We start from the raw sequence: 20,306 nt of genomic DNA on the forward strand, positions 1-20,306 counted from the left end.
GAAGTGGCCGGTCTGACCATTTCTTGAACTTCTTTTCCATCTCTATCATTTACTAAGGATCTCTGCTCTAACGTGACACTTCCCACGTCGTCCATAGGCGCTCAGAGCCCGGGAAAAAACAGAATGTCGTCATTCCAGCCCCAGGCTGAAACACATTATCGCCTTTCTCAAGTGGCCGATCAAGGGACACTGGGCTTATGCGCATGACCCGACCGCCCCCGCCTTTGGGATTTTTTCCTCTGTTTGCCGGAAAGGAGATTCCCTGTCGGAATATTATCGCTTTTCTACGAGAAAAATGGCGTAAAAATTGATTTTAAACAGCGGTTGACATGCTTCGAAGTACGGTAATGGAATATTTAGAATTTTATTGTCATGAATTGCGCCATGCGCGCGACACTTCTTTACTATTTCGGATAGTGTCTGGAACGCACGAACAAAACACCGCTATTCGGATATAACGATGGATTATTTTGGACCAAACCAACATTTGTTATTGAAGTAGCAGTCCTGGGTGTGCATTCTGACGAAGACAACAAAAGGTAATCAAACTTTTATAATAGTAAATATGATTATGGTGAGTGCTAAACTTGCCGGGTGTCTAAATAGCGAGCCCGTGATGCCTGGGCTATGTACTTAGAATATTGCAAAATGTGCTTTCACCAAAAAGCTATTTTAAAATCGGACATATCGAGTGCATAGAGGAGGTCTGTATCTATAATTCTTAAAATAATTGTTATGCTTTTTGTGAACGTTTATCGTGAGTAATTTAGTAAAATGTTAGCGAATTCCCCGGAAGTTTGCGGGGGGTATGCTAGTTCTGAACGTCACATGCTAATGTAAAAAGCTGGTTTTTGATATAAATATGAACTTGATTGAACAAAACATGCATGTATTGTATAACATAATGTCCTAGGGTTGTCATCTGATGAAGATCATCAAAGGTGAGTGCTGCATTTAGCTGTCTTCTGGGTTTTGGTGACATTATATGCTGGCTTGAAAAATGGGTGTCTGATTATTTCTGGCTTGGTACTCTGCTGACATAATCTAATGTTTTGCTTTCGTTGTAAAGCCTTTTTGAAATCGGACAGTGTGGTTAGATTAACGAGAGTCTTGTCTTTAAATAGCTGTAAAATAGTCATATGTTTGAGAAATTGAAGTAATAGGATTTTTAAGGTTTTGAAAATCGCGCCACAGGCTGCCAGTGGCTGTTACGTAGGTGGGACGCAAGCGTCCCACCTAGCCCATAGAGGTTAAACAGCGTTTGACATGCTTCGAAGTACGGTAATGGAATATTTTGAATTTTTTTGTCACGAAACGCGTCAGGCGCGTCACCCTTCTTTACCCTTCGGATAGTGTCTTGAACACACAAACAAAACGCCGCTATTTGGATATAACTATGGATTATTTGGAACCAAACCAACATTTGTTATTGAAGTAGAAGTCCTGGGAGTGCATTCTGACGAAGAACAGCAAAGGTAATCAAACTTTTCTAATAGTAAATCGGAGTTTGGTGAGTACCACACTTGGTGGGTGTCAAAATAGCTAGCCTGTGATGGCCGGGCTATCTACTCAGAATATTGCAAAATGTGCTTTCACCGAAAAGCTATTTTAAAATCGGACATAGCGAGTGCATAAAGGAGTTCTGTATCTATAATTCTTAAAATAATTGTTATGTTTTTTGTGAACGTTTATCGTGAGTAATTTAGTAAATTCACCGGAAGTGTTCGGTGGGAATGCTAGTCACATGCTAGTCACATGCTAATGTAAAAAGCTGGTTTTTGATATAAATATGAACTTGATTGAACAAAACATGCATGTATTGTATAACATAATGTCCTAGGATTGTCATCTGATGAAGATCAAAGGTTAGTGCTGCATTTAGCTGTGGTTTGGGTTTATGTGACATTATATGCTAGCTTGAAAAATGGGTGTCTGATTATTTCTGGCTGGGTACTCTGCTGACATAATCTAATGTTTTGCTAAAGGAGAGTCTTGTCTTTAAAATGCTGTAAAATAGTCATATGTTTGAAAAATTGAAGTTTTTGTATTTTTGAGGAGTTTGTAATTCGCGCCACGCTCTATCATTGGATATTGGAGCAGGTGTTCCGCTAGCGGAACGTCTAGATGTAAGAGGTTTTAAGTATATAAACTACGGATAAATCAACTGCTGAAGACAAGAAGAACTACACCCGGCGACAGGAAGTGCGTCACGAGGCTGGGACCAGCCTGCACGCCGACGATAGGATGAGGAAGTTTAAACCACGCTCATCCTCGCTCTGACCGGCCAGCATTGAGCGGGAGCTATCTCTGTCAGAGTATTTAAGGATGAACAAAGGATGTGTCGTTCTCTTCTGTCTGCCCAGCGTGGTGTCACAGCGAGACCGTATACGAACATCATATTTTCCATTTGTACTATCATTCTATTTATGAATTAAATAATCAGTGCAAAACTAAGTTGCATGGTTTGTTTATATCCTAATACCAGATTCGAATTGGCGCAACGTGACACAGATGAAAGGTAACAGATTCGGTGGACTTCAGTGGATTCATGGACGCACAGAACTTCTGGATTAGACGGAGTTAAGGAAGAGAAAGCAGCGAGATCGGGCGATGGAGATTTCCTCCTTTTATGGAGTTGAGATCTGTCGGACGTTTCCACCTGATCTAATTAAAGCGCCCCTGGCCAAGCTGAGTAAGTGGCCATGAATTAAAGGATTCTTCCACCAACTCCATGTGTCTTTTCTACAGTATTAGAGATTGTAACTTTAAACCACATTTGTTTCTAATACACAACAAATGTTCACTTGCCACAGTTCATGTGCAGCAGAATTCCATGAAAAAGGAAATCATTATTTGAAGATAATCATTTACAAAATATACAAAATCAGGAACAAGCACCTTGATTGGTTAAAAAGAATAGCGTTTCCCCTCAGTGTTTGAATTTTATATCTCTTCTTAAATCCGCCCTCCTCTCTCTCAGTAATCCATCTTCAGGGAGAAGTGACACCATCAGAACAAGACCGTTGATGTCCTCCACATGGTTGTGTTGATGTTGGGAGACCTGAGGGAAGAAGAAGCTACCACCAATTGCTTACCCAATCCTCTCAGATGTACACAAGAGCCTAGGGGGTAAGGATAGTCATAAAATGAGCCGGGGCAAGAAAGGCAGATGGACAGAATATAGATATCACAGGTAATCTTTGTATTGAAGGTCTGAAAAGTCTCCATAACATCCCCAGTCTTCTAACCCAAGGCTTAGTACCATAAAGGAGAGAATCCTGACCTAGAGAAACATGTGCATGATTTGTTAAATATTTTAAAAAAGTTACCAAAGTGCATAAATTAGGCTTCAGCCCTAAGGAAGGACGGCAAAGAGGTGGCTTACTCTGCTCGTTGTTGTACACGGACAGCGAGAGAGCTGGTTCTAAGTCATGCAATTTCATCTCCTCTCGGTCTCAACCTGCATTCCAGAAGTCCAGGGCCACATGTGTGATGTGCTGTCCTCCAGGGTTGCTATGGAGATGAGCAAAACAAACTAGTAGATATTAAAGTTGCACTATGCAGAAATTTCCTGGTTGCTAAAACTCTAATAGTTCGCCTAATTTCAGTTTGTGACAAAATAAGCTAGTAGAGAATCACTGTACCATCTAAACCGCTGTGAAATATACTTTCTACAACTAATAATATTGTTGTTTCAGCTGTTAGAAGCTGGTGTAAAAAAACAAAAAGTAAGACACAAAAACAAAACTTAATGGGAAGCATAGAAATTGAGCACATAACAGATCTACTGCTTCTTAGACTTGCTTTCAAGTAGAATGATAGAATGTGAGTTATTGGTCTATGTGAATTTGGTCAGGTCGCCCATAAAAGTTGCATATTGCCACTTTAAGCTGGGTCCAACATTATTTTTCTTCCTCACTGGTCCAGACATGGGGTAGTTTCTAAATGCATTAGGTTCATGTGCTGATTTTATTTGCAAAATAAAAAATCTGAAGTAACTGAACTTTAGTTTTGGGAGGCCGTATCTGATTGACAGCTGACGTTTAGGTAAGTAAAACCATGGTCACTACAACGAGTGGTTAAGTTGTGGGAAAGATAGGATGATGGATAACTAATATATTTGACTGTAAATCAAAACATAAGTATCCAAAAACACAGGAATTCTTATCACACACACTGCTAGTCTGTCTGCCCTACCTGAGGAAGATGAAGATGGCTTGGCGGTACGAGACCACATCCAGATTTTCGTAGTATTCCAGGTAGGGCTTTATACAGTCGATTAGGCCAGGATGCATCTTGTCCATCTCGTCAAAGATGAACACGGAACGTGGGCAGTTGGTGATGTTGCCTTTGATCCACTGCTGCAGCTAAGACTGGGGGATGGTCACAGCAGTTAAAACAGACTTATCTACAGCAGTTTAGATGGCTTACAGCAAAGCTGCAAAATATATTTTAAAAATTCTGATATACCAGTCAAAAGTTTAGACACACCTACTCATTCCACGTTTTTTTAATTTCTTTTTTACTATTTTCTACATTGTAAAATAATACTGAAGACATCAAAACTGTGAAATAACACATACGGAATCATGTAGTAACCAATCCAAATATATTTTATATTTCAGATTCTACAAAAGTAGCCACCATTTTCGTTGACAGCTTTGCACACTCTTGGCATTCTCTCAACCAGCTTCCTACATATGCTGAGCACTTGCTGATTGCTTTATCTTCACTCTGCGGTCCAACTCATCCCAAACCATCTCAATTTGTTTGAGGTCAGGCACTTGTGGAGGCCAGGTCATCTGATGCAGCACTCCATCACTCTCCTTCTTGGTCCAATAGCCCTTACACAGCCTGGAGGTGTGTTGGGTCATTGTCCTGTTGAAAAACAAAATGGTTGTCCAACTTAGCACAAAAAGTACAAACCAGATGGAATGGCATATCACTGCAGAATGCTGTGGTAGCCATGCTGGTTGTGTGCCTGGGGATTATGTTTCAATTAAACAAAATACTTGTTTTACCTTGTAGTTCTCAATCTGACTCGAATGAGGGAAGTGCACTGTAGACTGAAAATGATGGATGAAACTGCTGGCCATGCCCTCCTTGTAGATGTTTTCAGCTATCAACTGGCTGACGAAGTTCTTCCCTGTGCCAGAACAGCCTTGAAGGGAGAGCACCAGGGGCTTTTTAGGGTTTTTATTGTTCATGAAACCCGTTACAGCTTTATGGACGACTCTGGAAGCAACATGTTGACCAATCAGCTTCTGATCTAGGGCCACTTCCAAACCTGATGACAGGGCAGAAGTCGATTATTAGTGTCAATGAATGGGACATGTGCTATGAATACACCATTATTTCTATACTAATTATAGGTGGTTATCTTAACGTGATTAGTTACGCATGTAGGGCACAGCTGCTATGTAGGCTAGCGGTGCACGAGTTAGCTGTTGCACCCGCAATTGCTAATAACCCATCCACAACCACCCGAATTTCCCTCATGGGTGAGGATCAAAAATGGCAAACCACCCCCCTCTCTCCCACCAGAGAGGAAGACGACCGGTCGTAAATGCTCTCCTTCTTGCACTGCAGTATGGAGAAGTCAAAAATCCTTTGTGTGTAGAGAGAGACTCTTGCCAAAACTTCAAACATCAAAAGATTGGACATTGGAACATTAGCTTTAATATCCAAACATCTGGAATGTTTGGTGGGACCCAAACAATAATTCTGTCATATCCTTTGTTGTTTTGTAATATCATTAAGGAGGGTATAACTAAATAACGGTATCTCTGAGGGTGTACACATTCCAGTTAGATTTACATGTTGTAAAACATATGATTAAATAGGAAACAATTTCTGAGAAGATAAAATGTGATTTTAGCCTTCCTAATTAGATAATTATTTTTCATATATACTTTGCCAAGTCACTAACCACACCCACGTGAGCACAGACATTATGCCAAAACGATGGAATGCCCTTTTTGCCAGAGTGATTATAAAGTACTCCTAACGAAATTTACAAATCCAACCAGGAAGTGGGAAGTCAGACCATTTTCTATTGAAACTACAGTGTCTGTGGGGTCAACTTGCACTTCCTAAGGCTTCCACTAGATGTCAACAGTCGTTACAAAGTTGTTTGAGTCTTCTATGGTGAATTTTGACCGAATAACAGCCGGTTCAAGCAGTGGACTGTCTGAGGTCATGTAGTTACTTCATGCGCGTTCACGCATGGATAGCATTTTTTTTTTCCTTCTGTAATGAATACGCTATTGTCCGGTTGGAATATTATCGATTGTTTATGTTAAAAACACCCTAAGGTTTGATTGGAAACAGCGTTTGACATGTTTCTACAAACGGTAATGGAACTTTTGAGCTTTTCGTCTATTGATTTGCGCCCCCGTCTCGTGCCTTTGGAATAGTGTTCTGGACGCGCCAACAAAACAGAGGTATTTGGACATAAATTATGGACTTTATCGAACAAATGAAGATTTCTTATGGAAGTGGGAGTCCTTTCGAGTGCATTCCGCCGAAGATCAGCAAAGGTAAAATAAAAATTTATAACAGTATTTTAGAGTTTTGACGACGCCGTGGCTTGACGGCTAACTGTATAGCTTGCATTGATGGCGGAGCTCTGTACTCAGAATATTGAACAATGTGCTTTCTACGTAAAGTTATTTTGAAATCTGACACAGCGGTTGCATTAAGAGGTAGTATATCTATAATTCTTTAAATAATTGTTGTGTATTTTGTCAACGTTAATGATGAGTATTTCTGTAAATGAATGTGCACATTCACCGGAAGTTTGAGGCAAATCATTTTCTGAACATCACACGACAATGTAAAATAATGTTTTTGGATATAAATATGAACTTGATCGAACAAAACATACATGTATTGTGTAACATGATGTCCTAGGAGTGTCATCTGATGAAGATCATCAATGGTTAGTGCTTCATTTTAGCTGGATTTTGGTTTTTTGTGACATCTCCTTGCTAGGAAAATGGCTGTGTGGCTTTTCTTGTTTAGGTGGTGTCCTAACAATCTAAGGTTTTGCTTTCGCTATAAAGCCTTTTTGAAATTGGACAACGTGGTTGGATTCAGGAGAAGTGTATCTTTAAAAAGGGTGTAAAATAGTGATATGTTTGAGAAATTGAAATTATTAGATTTTTGATGTTTTGAATTTCGCGCCCTGCTGTTCCATTGGCTGTTGGCTAGGGGTCCCGCTGGCGGAACGGGGTTCCGCTAGCGGAACACCTAGATGCAAGAAGTTAACAAACTATAGTTTTGGCAAGTCGGTTAGGACATCTACTTTGTGCATGACAAGTAATTTTTCCAACAATTGTTTACAGACAGATTATTTCACTTATAATTCACTATATCACAATTCCAGGGGGTCAGAAGTTTACATACACTAAATTGAATGTGCTTTTAAACAGCTTGGAAAATTCCAGAAAATTAGGTAATGGCTTTAGAAGCTTCTGATAGGCTACTTGACATCATTTGAGTCAATTGGAGGTGTACCTGTGGATGTATTTCAAGGCCTACCTTCAAACTCAGTGCCTCTTTGCTTGATATCATGGGAACATCAAAATAAATAAATGAAAGAAATTTGTAGACCTCCACAAGTCTGGTTCATCCTTGGGAGCAATTTCCAAATGCCTGAAGGTACCACGTTCATCTGTACAAACAATAGTACGCAAGTATAAACACCATGAGACCACGCAGCCATCATACATCTCTGGAAGGAGATGCGTTCTGTCTCCTAGAGATGAACACACTTTGGTGTGAGAAGTGCAAATCAATCCCAGAACAACAGCAAAGGACCTTGTGAAGATGCTGGAGGAAACAGGTACAAAAGTATATATATCCACAGTAAAACGAGTCCTATATCAACATAACCTGAAAGGCCGCTCCGCAAAGAAGAAGCCACTGCTCCAAAACCACCATAAAAAAAATACAAGAATACGGTTTACAACTGCACATGGGGACAAAGATCGTACTTTTTGGAGAAATGTCCTCTGGTCTGATGAAACAAAAATAGAACTGTTTGACCATAATGACCATCGTTATGTTTGTAGGAAAAAGAGGGAGGCTTGCAAGTCAAAGAACACCATCCCAACCGTGAAGCACGGGGGGTGGTAGCATCATGTTGTGGGGGTGCTTTGCTACAGGAGGGACTGGTGCACTTCACAAAATAGCTGGCATCATGAGGGAGGAAAATATGTTGATATATTGAAGCAACATCTCAAGACATCAGTCAGGAAGTTAAAGCTTGGTCACAAATGGGTCTTCCAAATGGACAATGACCCCAAGCATACTTCAAACATTGTTGCAACATGGCTTAAGGACAACAAAGTCAAGGTATTGGAGAGGCCATCATAAAGCCCTGACCCCAATCCTATAGAAAATTTGTGGGCAGAACTGAAAAAGCATGTGTGAGAAAGGAGGCCTACAAACCTGACTCAGTTACACCAGCTCTGTCAGGAGGAATGGGCCAAAATTCACCCAACTTATTGTGGGAAGCTTGTGGAAGGCTACCCAAAACGTTTGACCCAAGTTAAACAATTTAAAGGCAATGCTTCCAAATACTAATTGATTGTATATAAACTTCTGACCCACTGGGAATGTGATGAAAGAAATAAAAGCTGAAATAAATCATTCTCTCTACTATTATTCTGACATTTCACATTCTTAAAATAAAGTGGTGATCCTAACTGACCTAAGACAGTGAATTTTTACTAGGATTAAATGTCAGGAATTGTGAAAAACTGAGTTTAAATGTATTTGGCTAAGGTGTATGTAAACTTCCGACTTCAACTGTATATGTAAAATAGTCTAGGAAACTCCTCGCGGTACAGTTTTGTAGTATACATTCTAAACAAACACTTCCAGAACAAAAGCCTACTAGAACTACAAAGGACGTTGCGAACTCTGGTGGACAACCAGAGACTTACACGACCAGAGTCTTACATCCCTCGAAACCTCCCACAGAACATCGAGTTCTACAGAGGGATGACAGAGTAAGACGTAGGCGTAAATATATACATTGCAATTCTTGCCGAATGAGCGGTCGTTCATGTGCAAAGTATTCATGTTCCCATGAGCATAGCTTACAAACGTCCCGATAGTTGAATTCCTTTGCCTCTCCCTTTCCCTCTCTTTTGAATCCCTTTCCCTCAACTTCTTTGCTCACATTTACTAATGCATCCAATGTATATCTACCTTTACAGAATCCACTTTGACATCGATTCAATAAACCTCTATGTTCCAGGAAATATGACTATCATCGTTTCCATCAGTTTACACAAGTTAGAGGTCAGTGCTATTGGTCTATAAACATCAGCACATGAAGGGTCCTTACCAGGCTTTACAAAAGGTAATATTACTGCACGTTTCCAACCAGAAGGTATAACCCCCTCACTCCAACTCGTATTAAATAATCCCAGGTGAACATGTATGACGTTATCAGGTAGATGCTTAAACATTATATAGCACAACTGATCATGATCTGGGGCTGTATATATCCACAGCCTTTTAAGGCTGAACGCATCTCATGTATGGTAAAAACAGCATCTAAAGAAGAGTCAAGTGTCCCTTTTCTTATACACATTAACATGACCATTTAAAATCTCACACCTGCGTGACTTATATACTTCATCCAAAGTAACCCCACTATGTACCCTAGCAAATGTGTTCCCCAACAAGTCAGCATTTTCTTTATCAGTTACGGACATTTTCTGACCCACAACCATAAATGGAATTCGAGTGGACTTGCTTCTTCCAGTCATTTTATTTAACATATACCATCAATCTATCAGCTCAGTACACCTGCCTATTGTAAAGCAGAACTGTCTCCATGCATTTCTCTTGACAGACTTAGTGACCCTACGTACTAGAGGAAATCAACTAGATTCTCAGGAGTCATATTCCTACGCAACACTCTTTAAGCCCCATTTCTTTCTCGACTAGCCGCAGTGCACTCTTCAGTCCACCAAGGAACCACCTTCCTTTTCTCACCCACTTCACTCATTGGTACATATACATTCACAGCACTCAAAATAAGAGGTCACAGAGGTCACATCAACCAGCCTCTCTAAAGACAACTGTCCAATAGACTTTAAGCAATGATCTCCAAACTTTTCCCAGTCTGCTTCATGAAAGCCCCATCTTCTGAATGGTACCCTATCTGTAATAGTAAAATCAAAGTTCATGGTACACCAAATCTGGAAATGATCACTTCCAACAGTAGAATCATTCATTACATTCACACATAGATGCAATATAGATAGAAGCTGTTATGAAGTCCAGGCAGAATGCAACCCCTCTAACAACATCAACTCTTGTACCACATCCATCATTAAGACATACTAATGCTCTTGTTTCCATCATATCTTCCACAATAGTACTATTAGCATCTGTATGTGTGCTTCCCCATAAACTACTATGTGCATTAAAGTCACTGCACATATCTCTCTAGAGCCCAATTCTCCTGATATTTCATCAAACATCTCTAATGATAGTTGACGACGAGGGTTGTAAAAATGGTGTAACTTAATATTACTACCTGCTCTGTAGATTTCCACCATCACACATTCATATTCAGATGGGACAGTTATATTACGATATACAAGACCTTCCCTTATGAACGTAGCAGACCCACCACCCTGTTTAGTTGATCTATCAGATCTGATTGAACAATAACCAGGAATAATAAAATCAAGATGTGGTCTAAGCCATGTTTCTTGAACACACATCACGTCAAGTTTGAACTCTAAATCTATTACATATTTCTTTAACTCCTGACAGTTAGCAATAAGGCTTCTGGAATTCCACTGAAGGATAACAAAAATCATAACTCTAATTATCATCATACTGAGACATTCCCTCATTAGTATTATTAGGAGTCAACATATCAACAATCATGGCGATAGTAACATCTGTTACTCTTAAAAACTGTTGCTGGTTCCACAATGAGCTTCAACTTGGCAGTTATTTTTTCCACAAACACAGTCAGGTTGGTAATCCTTCCAATGAAGGCTATAAAGTCAATCTGATTAACAATTAAGGTGTCCTTTGAAACAACACATTTGTGAGAGCAAGATTTCTGAACAGGTCTTGTATCCGTGTCAGGACCATCATGAGCAACATTTCCTACAGTAGGTCCACTTATTCCAGGAGTAACCCTATTATCTCCATCATTCTGCCTAATAGTTCCACCATTCTGCCTTGCAGCCTCTGCATAAGAGACATTATGAGTGATTTTATATATTTTGGCCTCTTTCTGCACCTGGCATCCACCAAATGCTGCACTGTGTTCCCACCCACAATTACTACATTTAACTTTGACATTGTTCCCACGTTCACCATAATTATATTCCCCTCCACACTTTGCACATCTTTTCTTTCCTTTGCACAGATCCGCTACATGTCCCATTCTTTGGCATTTAAAACACCTTGGTAGAGGTGGGACACTCTCTAACAGTGAAAGCCAGGAAGCCCACCTGTACTTTCTTAGGTACAACCTTCTCAAACATTAATAATACTGACAGACTTTAACATCTCTTCCCCTCTTTCTTACTGAAAAACCTTTTCGCTTCAATCACTATGCCACCCTCTGCATTTATATAATCTATAGATAGACAGGGGAACCCCAGAAATGACTGTATCCAATCACCATCGCCCGTTTGACGTGTGATCCAATCGTATTCGCCCTTTGACTTTAGCCACGGCCCCAACTCGAATTTTCAGAAAACAAACGGCGGCCATGACACTTTCCCCGCATCCTATCATTGTTTACATCACACGGAGAGAGAGTTACAGAGTACGTATCTTTTATAAGCTTGCATGAAATCGATTGTAATGTTATTGCTACATCTGTGAAGTTGTAAGAATGGAAAAGCGAATTGTAAACATTATTGTACAGTGTGATCTCTGGTGTCGTCTATATATGATGCACGTACAGTAGCATTGGTTTCGGCATCGGTAGCTAACTTTACCGGTTGAATCAGTCACCGCTTATCTGCATTTTCAATCGTATCTATTTTAATGCACACTATCGCTTAAATTCGTGCTTTGTTTTATGGTATAAGACGTCTGTGAAGTCGCGATAGTTGTGAAATCGTGTGCACGTGACGCAGGCTACAGTACAGTAATGCTATCATGCTACAGTAGTTTATTTTCGGTTCCAGTGTATGGCACAGGTATATTCAACATGTATGTAGCAGTATCAGTCATGTATTAGCTAATAAATGTATTATGTTAGCTAGTTTAATGGTGTTTGGTAGGCTATTCAATTCCCTTGACATTCTGCAAGCATGAATACTTTACAATAAGGGATGATATGCATTGCGTTAGTCTTACTATTTGCCCGTTAGATCTCACATGCATTGAACAACTTCACTACATGCTTTCCATAAATGCAGTGTGTACTTTGCAAAGATGAAAACCCATCCACGATGACACTCGGTCCTGTATCTGTCATGTAGGCCTATGCATTCTTTGTCCTATAGCAAGCTAACTAAATATAGTAGCTGTCACTTACCATTCATGCGCTGCTTGGCTGTAGATTTGCTCTCATGGTGCTGAGAATGATTAATACTGTAGCTGTCACTTATGTATTCTCTGTATGTATGAACCCTTGAACGTACAAGTACCTCCAGCGCTCCCTCCTGCCTCACGGTCGGCCTGTCCCGGGTGATCTACCCCAGGCTTCTGTCTTTCCCCCAGTGGGGTGAAGACCAGCAGAAGAGGGCGATGTCTTTCTTGCCTCCAAGACATGCGTCATTGTGATTGAATATTTGCTAATGTTGGGTTAACTATTAGTAGTTTAACACTCTCTCCCTCTCTCAACAAGCATCAGCAGGGGTGGATTCGCTGGACGCTGTTGACCAGGAGCAGCATGGGGAGTTCACAATTCAGCACTGACTTGCTTGAGAGACACCAGACTAACGTTGGTCCAGTGTGAACTGGCGGCCAGCAGTGGATTTCCCGATTTCTTCGCATGTCCACTGTTCCTCTGGATGCCCCTTTATATGTAAGCATTTAAGCTGACATGCCCCCAGCCTGCGTGAGGGCACAATTCATCACAGACTTGCTTGAGACACCAGACTAACGATGGTCCAGTGTCCAGTGTTGTTTTCCACATTTTGTACAGGTGTGGTATCTGGTGTGAGCTGATGTTCAATGTTCCCCTCCTTTGAAAATGTACAGTTATTTATTTTTGCAGACTTAAATAAATTGGTTTTTAATTAATTACATTTCCGTCCAATTTCACAAGGCACCTGTCACTAATTGAGTAAAAAAAAAAAGAAGGGGGATACTTGTCAGTTGTACAACTGAATGCATTCAACTGATATTCTGCATTCAACCCAACCCCTCTGAATCAGAAAGGTGCAGGGGGCTGCCTTAATTAACATCCACGTCACCCAGGGAACAGTCGGTTAACTGCCTTGCTCAGGGGCAGAACAACAGATTTTTACCTTGGGGATTCAATCCAGCAACCTTTCAGTTACTGGCCCAACACTCTAACCACTAGGCTACCTGCCGGTGTTTCTGACTAGATTAAAAAATGAAATGTATATAATAATTATGTCTCCCCCTGCATATAACATTTGTTAACACCATTGGTCAGCTAGGACAAATTAGAATAGGTAAGGTTGAGTTGAAGATGAGTGCAATAAAAGCCTAAGAGATTTTGAAAGTTAATTTTCAACAAGGTTGCATAATATTGATTTTCTATATATAAAAACAGTAAACTCAGTTATCAAGATGTCTGAATGTTTGATCACAAATAAATGTGCCACTCCTGTCCAGAATAGTATGCTATTTTCTGGTATAGCGTACTGATTGGTTTACTTCATGTTTGTTTGATAAAAAAAAGATGTAAAAAAGAGAACTATTTATGTCTTTAAAAAGAATATAGAATAAAAGCTATGGTTGATGCCACTTTTTAATCGATAGACCTACCAGAAGAGGGCATTATTGTATTGTAGAGAGTAAATGGCTTGCCTTCCCTTCTCAGTGGGAATTACCCTACTGCATTACAGCCACCTTTTTAAAGTCTACAAATCACCTATACTACACTCTTTACATTCACCATACAGTGCCTTCATAAAGTATTGTTATGTTACAGCCTTATTCTAAAATGGATGGGGGGGGGGAAAGAATCCTTAGCAATCTACACACAACACCCCATAATGACAAAGCAAAAACAGGTTGTTAGAAATGTTTGCAAATTTATAAAAAATATAAATACCTTAAGTATTCAGACCCTTTGCTATGAGACTCGAAGTTGAGCTCAGGTGCATCCTGTTTCAATTGATCGTCCTTGAGATGTTTCTACAACTTGATTGGAGTCCACCTGTGGTAAATTCAATTGATTGGACATGATTTGGAAAGGCACACTGTCTATATAAGGTCCCACAGTTGACAGTGCATGTCAGAGCAAAAACCAAGCCATATGAGGTTGAAGAAATTGTCCGTAGAGCTCCGAGACAGGATTGTGTCGAGGCACAAATCTGGGGAAGGTTACCAAAACATTTCTGCAGCACTGAAGGTCCCCAAGAACACAGTGTCCTCCATCATTCTTAAATGGAAGAAGTTTGGAACCACCAAGACTCTTCCTAGAGCTGGCTGCCTGGCCAAATTGAGCAATCGGGGGAGAAGGGCCTTGGTCAGGGAGGTGACCAAGAACCCGATGGGCACTCTGACAGAGCTCTAGAGTTCCTCTGTGGAGACGGGAGAACCTTCCAGAAGGACAACTATCTCTGCAGCACTCCACCAATGAGGCCTTTATGGTAGAGTGGCCAGACGGAAGCCACTCTTCAGTAAAAGTTACGTCATCCCGCTTGCAGTTTGCCTAAAGGCACCTAAAGACTATCTATCAGACCATGAGAAACAAGATTCTCTGGTCTGATGTAACCAAGGTTGAACTCTTTGGCCTGAATGCCAAGCGTCACATCTGGAGGAAACTTGGTACCATCCCTACGGTGAAGCATGGTGGTGGAAGCAAGTCTAGGACAAAAAGGCTTCAACAGTTTTTACCCCCAAGCCATAAGACTCCTGAACAGGTAATCAAATGACTACCCAGACTATTTGCATTGTGTGCCCCCCCCCCCCCCCCCCCCAACCCTTTTTACGCTTCTGCTACTCTGTTTATCATATGTGCATAGTCACTAACTATACATTCATGTACATAATACCTCAATTGGGCTGACCAACCAGTGCTCCCGCACATTGGCTAACCGGGCTATCTGCATTGTGTCCCACCCACCACCCTCCAACCCCTCTTTTACGCTACTGCTACTCTGTTCATCAAATATTCATAGTCACTTTAACCATATCTACATGTACATACTACCTCAATCAGCCTGACTAACCGGTGTCTGTATGTAGCCTCGCTACTTTTATAGCCTCGCTACTGTACATAGCCTGTCTTTTTACTGTTGTTTTATTTCTTTACCTACCTATTGTTCACCAAATACTTTTTTTGCACTATTGGTTAGAGCCTGAAGAATTTCACTGTAAGGTCTACACCTGTTGTATTCGGTGCACGTGACAAATAAACTTTGATTTGATAATGCTGTGGGGAAGTTTTTCAGCGGCAGGGACTTGGAGCCTAGTCAGGGTCGAGGGAAAGATGAGCGGTGCAAAGTACAGAGAGATCATTGATGAAAACCTGTTCCAGAGTGCTCAGGACCTCAGACTGTGGCGCAGGTTCACCTTCCAACAGGACAACCCTATACACACAGCCAAGACGACGCAGGAGTGGCTTCGGAACAACTCTCTGAATGTCCTTGAGTGGCCCAGCCAGAGCCCGAACTAGAACCTGATCGAACATCTCTGGATGGACCTGAAAATAGCTGTGCAGCAATGCTCCCCATCCAACCTGACAGAGCTTGAGAGCATCTGCAGAGAAAAATGGGAGAAATTTCCCAAATACAGATGTGCCAAGCTTGTAGCGTCATACCCAAGAAGACTCAAGGCTGTAATCGCTGCCAAAGGTGCTTCAACAAAGTACTGAGTAAAGGGTCTGAATACTTTATATAAATGTCGTATTTCAGTTTTTAGTAAACATTTCTAAAAACCTGTTTTTGCTTTGTCATAATGTTGCATTGTGTGTAGATTGATGGGGGGGGGACGAATCAATTTTAGAATAAGGCTGTAACTTAAAATGTGGAAAAAGTCAAGGGGTCTGAATACTTTCCGAAGGTACTTTATATTAATTTGTATGTCATGAATCTTTAAGTTTGTTTGCTGTTATGTGCCTCGGTTTTCAGAATTTAAAGGCGCACACCAGAGGTCAATGCTATGGAAGTCCAGAGGGGACATATGAATAAATAAATTCCCTCGTTGTGTCGAGATCACAACTTATTTATCTCATGAACACTTCATAACAAAAGTTGTTTTGTTGAGATCACGAGAAACTCTATAAATCGGTGGGGCGGTATTGATAGAGTGACAGTATGGCTGAGGCAGCAGAGCTCATGGTGGATCAGCATATACGTTTCTATTGATTGCTACACTAAGGGATGGTACATTTCATGCTAACATCATGCTTTAATTTGTGTTTGGAGCTCGTTATTAGAATGTTGGCAAGCTAAATGTCCCTTACCTTGAGCTAAGAGCTTGTGGGGAATTTAAGCCCTCATTGGGCATTTAAGACTTGAACAATGCCTGAAAGGCAGTCCTGTCTCCCAAGCTGTGTGCTACCCCCAAGACCACAGCCTTGGCTAGTCTTCTGAGCGTACGAGCTAGCTAGCTAGTTATCTATGCTGGTTGTTAGCTTGCATAATTGATATGTGTATAATTGTAAAGGCACACTTCATGTTTTATGGATAATATTAATATTTACAGAGTGGGATCAGAGCTCCATTACTGACCAGATTGACAGGCTGCTTCATATGTAAAGCTCCTTGCAGGCAGATTAGCAGTCAATGCATTATGTATATGATCTGAGGTTGCTATTGAATCTGATCAGCCTGCCAGATATGCATCTGCCTATGAAGTACTTTGACAGCTAATCTGCCTGCAGGGGCTTTACCTTTGAAACAGCCTACCTATCAGCTACCGAGGCTGAATTTAAATATGATCAGCTTGTCAGGAATGGAGCGCACCCACTGTAAACGTAAATATTATCCACAAAACATGAAGGATCCCTTATAATTATACACATATAATTTATGCAAGCTACAACTAGGGCTGTGGCGTTCATGACATTTTGTCAGCTGCTAATTGCCATGCAAATGTAAGAAGCGCAGTAATGTTATGGCTAGCCTCAATTAGCCTAGTTAGCTAGCTTATCTCAGTTTGATGTAGTCAAGACACGTACTATGTAATCGGACGTGAGGCTAAATAACTAGCAAGAAGTTAGTCTAGTGCGAGATAAGTGTTTGCAGTCTATCCATGCCTGCTCTGAGGCTCATGGTGCTCTGAGCCTCCCATATCTTACTCACACGTTCACATTCACTGCACGGCTTTCGCTCCCTAATAGCCTACAGATGCTCGCTCTTTGCCTCTCTCTCGCTCCCTTTGTCCATGGGTCCGGTTTAATAAAGTAGCATAACTATTGGCTTTTCTGCTGCTTCTCTCACTCGGATTGGACCAGTTGTCCTTTAGGTCCTTTCGGAACCGGCCGCGACTGGGAGACCCATGAGGTGACGTACAATTGGCCCAGCGTCGTCAGGGTTAGGGGAGGGTTTGGCTGGCCAGGATGTCCTTGTTCCATCGCGCTCTAGCGACTCCTGTGGCGGGCTGGGCGCATGCACGCTGACACGGTCGCCAGGTGTACGGTGTTTCCTCTGTGATACATTGGTACAGCTGGCTTCTGGGTTAAGCGTGCACTGTGTCAAGAAGCAGTGCGGCTTGGCAGGGTTGTGTTCCGGAGGACACACGGCTCTCGACCTTAGCCTCTCCCGAGTCCGTACGGAAGTTGCAGCGATGGGACAAGACTAACTACCAATTGGGTATGATGACATTGGGGAGAAAAAAGGGTCATAGGGAATTTGACTGTGGTCATTACTTGTGACTGCCGGTGTGGCGGTAATATAATCACCGTGACAGCCATAGCTACAAACAGCATAGATAACCATCTAGCTAGCTAGCTAGCTAGCCAGCCAACTAACAAGACTACCTAGCTAGCTAGCTCACTCACAAGACTAGCCAAGTTAGCTGTGTTCCTTGCATGTGATTGGCTGTGGTCTTGGGGGCGCCACGCAGCCTGGGAGACAGGGCTGCCTGCAGGCATCATTAAGGGCTTAAATTCCCCACGAGCGCATTGCGATCAAAGCAGCCACAGGGCTCCTTGATGAGGTGGTTATCGTGCATCTGAACAAATGAATGGATGATGCATGCTACTTTCTCTTGAGCTCGACAAAATAACTTTTGTTATGTTGTGATCATGAGATATATTTTTTATGTTGAGATAAATAAGTTTTATAAAGCCCTTTTTACATCAGCAGATGTCACTAAATGCTTATACAGAAACAGCCTAAAACCCCAAACAGCAAGCAATGCAGAAGCAAGGTGGCTATGAAAAACTCCCTAGAAAGGCAGGAACCTAGGAAGAAACCTAGAGAGGAACCAGGCTCTGAGGGTGTGAAGTCCTCTTCAGGCTGTGCCAGGTGGAGATTATGAGAGTACCATTAAGGTCAGATCGTTTTTCAAGATGTTCATACATTCATCGATGACAAGCAGGTTCAAATAATAATCACAGTGGTTGTAGACGGTGCAACAGGGCAGGTTCGGTAGAGAGAGTGTGGGAGAGAGGGGTGATAGAGGGTTGAAAACAGCTGGTTCCATAGCCACAGGCAGAACAGTTGAAACTGGAGCAGCAGCACGATAGGGCAGCACGTCTGGTGAACAGGTCAGGGTTCCATAGTCACAGGTAAAACAGCAGAAACTGGATGGGGATAGGGACAGCCAGGAGTTCAGGCCAGATAGTGCTGAGGCATGGTCCTAGGGTTCTGGTTTTCCGGGAGGGGGGAGAGAGAGGGACAGAGTGAGAGATAGATGGGAGAATTAGAGGGAGCACACTTAAATTCACACAGGACACCAAATAAGACAGCATATTTGTAGCATACGCTACCGCTCTGTTCATCATATATGCATAGTCACTTTAACCATATCTACATGTACATACAACCTCAATCAGCCTATATAGCCTGTCTTTTTACTGTTGTTTTATTTCTTTACTTACCCATTGTTCACCTAATACCTTTTTTGAACTATTGGTTAGAGCCTGTAAGTAAGCATTTCACTGTAAGGTCTACACCTGTTGTATTCGGCGCACGTGACAAATAAACTTTGATTTGATGTAATTTCACTAGATAGGACAGACTGACCCTAGACCGACCCTAGACCCCGGCACAAACTATTACAGCATAGATACTGAGACGGGGGGGGGGACGGGGGGGGGGGGGGGGGGGGGCACTGATGCCCTGTCCGACGATACCCCTGGACAGGGCCAACCAGGAAGGACATAAGTGGGTGGGGTTTTCCAAACCACAGCCCCTACACCCCTAGAGGGATCTCAACAGACCTCCAGCTTACTACCCTGAGACAAGGTTGAGTATATCCCACGACGATCTGCTCCACCGCACAAGCCGAAGGGGGCGCAAAACCTGACAGGAAGATCACGTCAGTGACTCAACCCACTCAAGTCGAGTGGAGTGGAAAAAAATAACCTGTCAAGATACGATGCACCGATCCTAAGGACGGCATGGAGGAGCACTAGTAAGCCAGTGACTCCGCCCCTCTAATAGGGGAGCCGGCCAGGCAGAGACAGCAAGGGCGGTTCGTCACTTCAGTGCCTTGCTGTTCACCTTCGCACCCCTGAGCCAGAATACACTATCATAGGACCTACTAAAGAGACGAGTCTTCGGTAAAGACTTAAAGGTTGAGACTGAGTCTTCGTCTCTCATATAGATAGGCAGAACATTCCATAAAAATTGAGCTCTATATGAGAAAGCCCTGCCTCCAGCTGTTTGCTTTGAAAATTCTAGGGACAATAAGGAGGCCTGCGTCTTGTGACCGTAGCGTACGCGTAGGTACTGTATGTACGGCAGGACCAAATCGGAGAGATGGGTTGGAACAAGTCCATGTAATGCTTTGTAGGTTAGCAGTAAAACCTTGAGTTTTTTAAATTTTCTATTTCACCTTTATTTAACCAGGTAGGCTAGTTGAAAACAAGTTCTCATTAGCAACTGCGACCTGGCCAAGATAAAGCATAGCAATTCGACACATACAACACAGAGCTACACATAGAATAAACAAAACATACAGTCAATACTAGCACTGGAGTAATATGATCA

General features: G+C 41.8%; 1 protein-coding gene and 1 long non-coding RNA gene across 2 annotated transcripts in view; one reads left to right on the forward strand and one right to left on the reverse strand.

Moving 5' to 3' along the window:
* Nucleotides 1-12,864, reverse strand: part of LOC106562953 (torsin-1B) — a 29,586-nt gene extending 16,722 nt beyond the window's left edge. The window contains exons 1-5 of the mRNA XM_082958090.1: nt 12,539-12,864; nt 5,022-5,287; nt 4,645-4,878; nt 4,198-4,373; nt 2,899-3,513 (exon numbers count right to left, since the gene is read on the reverse strand). Of these exons, the coding sequence (XP_082814216.1) occupies nt 4,846-4,878; nt 5,022-5,287; nt 12,539-12,545 (306 nt within the window). The 5' untranslated portion in view covers nt 12,546-12,864 and the 3' untranslated portion in view covers nt 2,899-3,513; nt 4,198-4,373; nt 4,645-4,845. The remainder of the gene's footprint in view (nt 1-2,898; nt 3,514-4,197; nt 4,374-4,644; nt 4,879-5,021; nt 5,288-12,538) is intronic.
* LOC145859177 (uncharacterized) lies at nt 11,733-13,248 on the forward strand. The gene is made up of 2 exons (XR_014379428.1): nt 11,733-11,818; nt 12,851-13,248. It is a non-coding gene; the product is annotated as an uncharacterized LOC145859177 (long non-coding RNA).
* The last annotated feature ends 7,058 nt before the right edge of the window (nt 13,249-20,306 follow it).

This window comes from Salmo salar, chromosome 11, assembly GCF_965601325.2.
Source record: "Salmo salar chromosome 11, fSalSal1, whole genome shotgun sequence".
Taxonomy (NCBI): domain Eukaryota; kingdom Metazoa; phylum Chordata; class Actinopteri; order Salmoniformes; family Salmonidae; genus Salmo; species Salmo salar.